Source organism: Arachis ipaensis, chromosome B10 (genome assembly GCF_000816755.2).
Source record: "Arachis ipaensis cultivar K30076 chromosome B10, Araip1.1, whole genome shotgun sequence".
NCBI lineage: Eukaryota > Viridiplantae > Streptophyta > Magnoliopsida > Fabales > Fabaceae > Arachis > Arachis ipaensis.
The window spans coordinates 56,360,818-56,365,531 of NC_029794.2; the positions used below are offsets into that span (position 1 = coordinate 56,360,818).

Sequence of the window (4,714 nt, forward strand, 5' to 3'; positions counted from 1 at the left end):
AGATTTTTTATTTGAATTTTAAATAATTTTTTTATAAATTTATGATTTTTTTTTTATATTGATTATTGGTTGTAATGTTGATTCTACAATGTTGTCTCTCAAAAATTTTTTAAAATAAATATAATTTTCGTTTAATTTTAAAGTTTTCTCAAATAAATACATAGTAAATAAAAAAGGTCTGATATTTTTTATTTTTTTTTTATTGCTAATGGCATGAGTAGAATTTACGCTCTCTGCATATGTAATAATACAAAAAAATTCACCGTACTATTTATTTTATTTTACATGTTTTCTTGCTCCACCTGTTGTCATTTTGCCAACTTTCCAAGTTACTCTTCTACATCATGATATGCACAAATTTTGCATAAATAATTGATTTTCTCTTTTTTGTTTTTTAGTATGATTTTTATTTTCCCCCTATCTATGCTTTTTTACCACTTCGTTAAAACATTTTTATTTAATATCAACGCTTTGTTACTAGTCATTATTAAGTTTCTTGTTAAGGGAATCTTTGTTGTGGAATCTGAGGAAACATTGAGTATGAAAATCGAGTAGTGTCTTTTCTTTTCCTCGCTAGAATGAACGAGAATCACTAAGAGTAAGAAGAAGAAGATTGCACAGCACATGTTTGATGGAAAGATTTGTTTCCCTTCGTTGGTTGATTTGATATCATTGAATTTGTTTCGCTGTTTATACTTTACAACCAACCAAACGGCTATTCTGACTTTTTCATCATCTTTTCCAGTCTGGGTTTTTTTTTTTTTTTTTTATTCTGGGAATCCTAAGTGTTGTTTGGTACTTGAGGTGATTTTGTGAAGTGAATTCATCACATGTCACAGCCGAGGCAGAACAAGATGTTGATGAATCCAAACACTGCCAAACATGTAATTGGTGACACAACCTATACCAAGATCTTTGTTGGAGGCTTGGCTTGGGAAACAAAAAGAGACACTCTCAAACGTTATTTTGATCAGTTTGGAGAGATCTTAGAAGCTGTTGTCATCACTGACAGAAACTCTGGAAGATCAAAAGGATATGGCTTTGTAAAATCTTAACACCCCATTTCCACATAGTTATTCTTATCTCATCCCTTTAATTAGTCTCTGATTTTTAGTTATTTATTTATTTTTGGTTCTTTAAAGGTTACATTCAAGGACCCAAATTCTGCAATAAGGGCTTGTCAGAATCCATATCCTGTGATAGATGGAAGGAGGGCTAATTGTAATCTTGCATCTCTTGGTGCACAAAAAATTGATCCATCATCTATGACAGGTGTTTAATTTCTCACTTCTTTTGTTTAAAATCTAGTTTTTCTTGATATAGTTCTCTTCAACTTGGCCTGAATTTCTTGCATGCAACCAAAGCAAACATGTTTATGATTGCTAATAAGGTTGTTCAGTTTCATTCATCTTTTTTTTATTTATTTTTTAAATAATGTTGCAGCTACTAGACAAAAATTCAGTAGCCCTTCTTGGAATACAGCACCAATTCCAGTTCATCAAGGAACATCCACTTGTTATAATCAGCATATTCCACAGTATACATTTCCTTATCCACCCTACAGGTAAATAAATTATATATCTTGTAATTAGGAAAATGTAAATATCTGACCAATTAAATTCAGCAATTTATTTTATTTATCATAATATATTCTAATTGAAAAGTTTCCCTTCAACATTCAGGTATCCAGGTTACCCACCCCAACAAGAAGTATATGAAATGGTTTGTTATCTTAGCTTAGAGAATTTTTTGTTTATTACAACAACTCTCAAATCCTTTTTATCTTAAATCCTTTTTGTTTTGTTATTCAGCAGAATTACTATAATGCATATGGTGGACAACACTTTCCATTTCGTTGGTTACCAGCATATTACCAACCAATTTATGGGCTAAGTAGGCATCAATTTGTTCCAACAACAGCTTATGTGAAAAAGACACAATTCCCTGATATGTCACCTCAGGAGTTCACACCTACTGTTGCTTCATCAGAACCTATTTCAGCTTCTTCATCAATTTCTACCACTGGTTTAGTATCCAACTGTGCCATAATTTCTGTTTTATTGCACAAACCTATATACGTTGCACAAATGCTTCAATAATTTTAGTCACATATATATGCGGCATTAGCTACTACTTTGAATTTCTTTAATTTCTTGAAGGTTACGGGTTCAAGCGGTAAAAACAGCCACTGATATAATTATCAGGTTAGGCTACAGATATTACACCCATTAGGTGCAGCTTTTTTTGAACCCTGCGTTAACGCAAGATGCTTCTGCACTGGGCTACCCTTATATTTGCATATATTACCGCATTATATTTAATTTAATAGTAGTTGTATTTGTGCAAACATAGGTATAAACAAATTTTCCAAAATTTTGACTAGATTCTAAGTTGATTGTGCACACTGAATTTTGAAGCAGGATTAATAACAGGAACTGTAGACGCAGGAGGAGGAGGAGGAGGAGTACTAGGATCACAACAAGAACAGAAATCATCATCTTGAGGTTAAGTTTTCATGATGAGATTCTATGAACTGACCAGAACCAAAAAGCAAAACGACACTGCTCAATAAACCAGAAAGCTGCAAAGACATCACATGACCAATGAAGGAGAATGGTTTAACCAAAAAAGATGCCATAACAACCAAAATAACGTTCTGAGATAATTTTTCATCCATGGAACAGGTGATCTTAGAGGCCAGTTACTGATGAAATTATGAAATCATGGATTTGTTTTAATGTCTTTAATTTTTTTTAACTTTGATAATTATGATGCACAGTATTCATTCATCAGCATTTGTCCTTTTTTCAATTTTCATTTTTTTTTCCAACATGGGAATCCTGCTAGGCTATATATATAGATTAAAAAAGAAAACTAGATGTTCGCTTATTTGTTATACTTACTTTTATTCAGAAATTATTTTTGAACATCTAAATTTTTTTTCTCTACCCTCCTACTCTGTAATTTTAGTGTGACCGGTTCATTATTAATATCCAGATTTTCACACACAAATTGTGTTTAAGTGTTTATAAAGAACACACCTACTTTTAAGCGTATAAATATTATATTTCTTTTTGGGTTAGCTGAACTAAACTTGAAGTAGTAATATCAGCAATTTTGTCCTTTGTTCCTTAACAATTGTATCTCTTTATACGAGACGTGTAACCAAGTTTTAGGATCAAGTCCATTTAAAATTGATATAAAAGATTGACCATTATTTTGAAAATCCAACAATTGCATCTAACCCGTGAGAAATTCGAAGGGACCAGATATGAATTGAATAGGATCATCTCTTTTGGCAAGCTAAAATAATTTTTAAAAATTAAAAAAGGTTATTTATTTTGTATTTTGTAAGAGAAATTATTTATTTGTTGCGTATCATTTTTATTTTTGTTGCGCTTATAGGGGATCTCAAACTTCAAAAATATCGCTTCTAATTAGTCGCGATAAGATAAGATGACAAGAGAAAAATGCTACCAAAGACTTACTATAAAAAATCAATTTCACATAGTAATTTCTTCGGATATATGAGTTTGTTTAGGTTAGTTTAAAAAAAAAAGTAATTCTCTATATACAAGTGATTTTCAATACAAGTCATACAAGTTATTTATATTCACGCCATTTTACATTTTTTTGTGTGTCTCTTTTTCTTTTTCTTCTTTCTCCATGCTTCCTCTTCCTCTTCTTCTTTTTCTTTCTCCGTGTCTCTTTTTCTTCTTTTTCGTAATTTTTCTCTCTCGTTATCATCGTCATCAACACCACATCTTCCTCCCTCTTTTTTTATTGAAATTTCTTCTCCTCTTTTTGTTTTCTCTTTCTCCTTCATCAAAATCACCAGAAAAAACGAAGAAACATTATTTAAGGTACTGTTTTACTGTTCTTCTAGATATTTTTTTCTAGATTGTCTTTGTCATGTGCCTAATCCTTAACCAGCAAAACATTAAAAGATTTCAAAAAGAAATATACTGTCTCCCCCTATATTGGGTGTATTTCTTAAATCCTTTAGGTGTATTTCTTAAATCATTTGGGTATATTTCTGTAATCTTTTGGGTGTATTTCCGTAATCGTTTGGTTTATTTCTGTAACTGTTTGGGTGTATTTCTATAATCCTTTGGATGTATTTCTGTAATCGTTTGGGTATATTTTTGTAATCGTTCGGGTGTATTTCTGAAGTTCCATCATCTTCAAAACAATTTCAAAACTTGATTTCAAAAACCATGAAAATAAAAAAAAAAACAGAAGGAGATCGAAGGCAAAGAGAGAACGATTTTCCATACAAATCATACAAGTCATTTATATTCACGCCGTTTTCACGTTTTTTTTTGTGCCTCTTTTTCTTCTTCTTCTTTCTCCGTGCTTCTTCTTCTTCGTAAAAAAGGAAACGAAGATGAAACACGCGAAGATGGTTCAGTAGCGCGCGTGTTAGGCACAACTTGTAAGACTTGTAAATAAAAATGACTTGTATGTGTAACAACACTCCTCTTAAAAAAAATATTTTTTTAAGTAATTTTTTAAAAAAATAAAAATAATTTGATGTTTAGATATATTATATAAAAATATTTCATTATTTATCAATTATATTTGAATATAATTATAAAATTATTTTTTTTATTTATTATGTTAAAAATATTTTTTTTAAAATAAAATTTTTTTTATAATATAATAAAAAACAATCCTATAAAAAATATGATATAGTGTAAATATTATTTTTGTT

General features: G+C 30.1%; 1 protein-coding gene across 5 annotated transcripts; it reads left to right on the forward strand.

Moving 5' to 3' along the window:
• LOC107623776 (RNA-binding protein 38) lies at positions 367–2,848 on the forward strand. Of its 5 annotated transcripts, XM_016326149.2 has the most exons (7): positions 368–1,043; positions 1,143–1,272; positions 1,444–1,564; positions 1,683–1,722; positions 1,812–2,025; positions 2,160–2,204; positions 2,421–2,848. In XM_016326149.2, the coding sequence occupies exons 1-6, from the start codon at positions 831–833 to the stop codon at positions 2,177–2,179; spliced, it is 738 nt and encodes a 245-aa protein (XP_016181635.1). In that variant the 5' UTR covers positions 368–830; the 3' UTR covers positions 2,180–2,204; positions 2,421–2,848. The 5 variants fall into 5 exon arrangements, 4 of the variants coding, with proteins under 4 accessions (XP_016181635.1, XP_016181634.1, XP_016181632.1 ...); XR_002355070.1 differs by having other exon boundaries at positions 367–1,043; positions 1,812–2,204; XM_016326148.2 differs by having other exon boundaries at positions 2,160–2,848.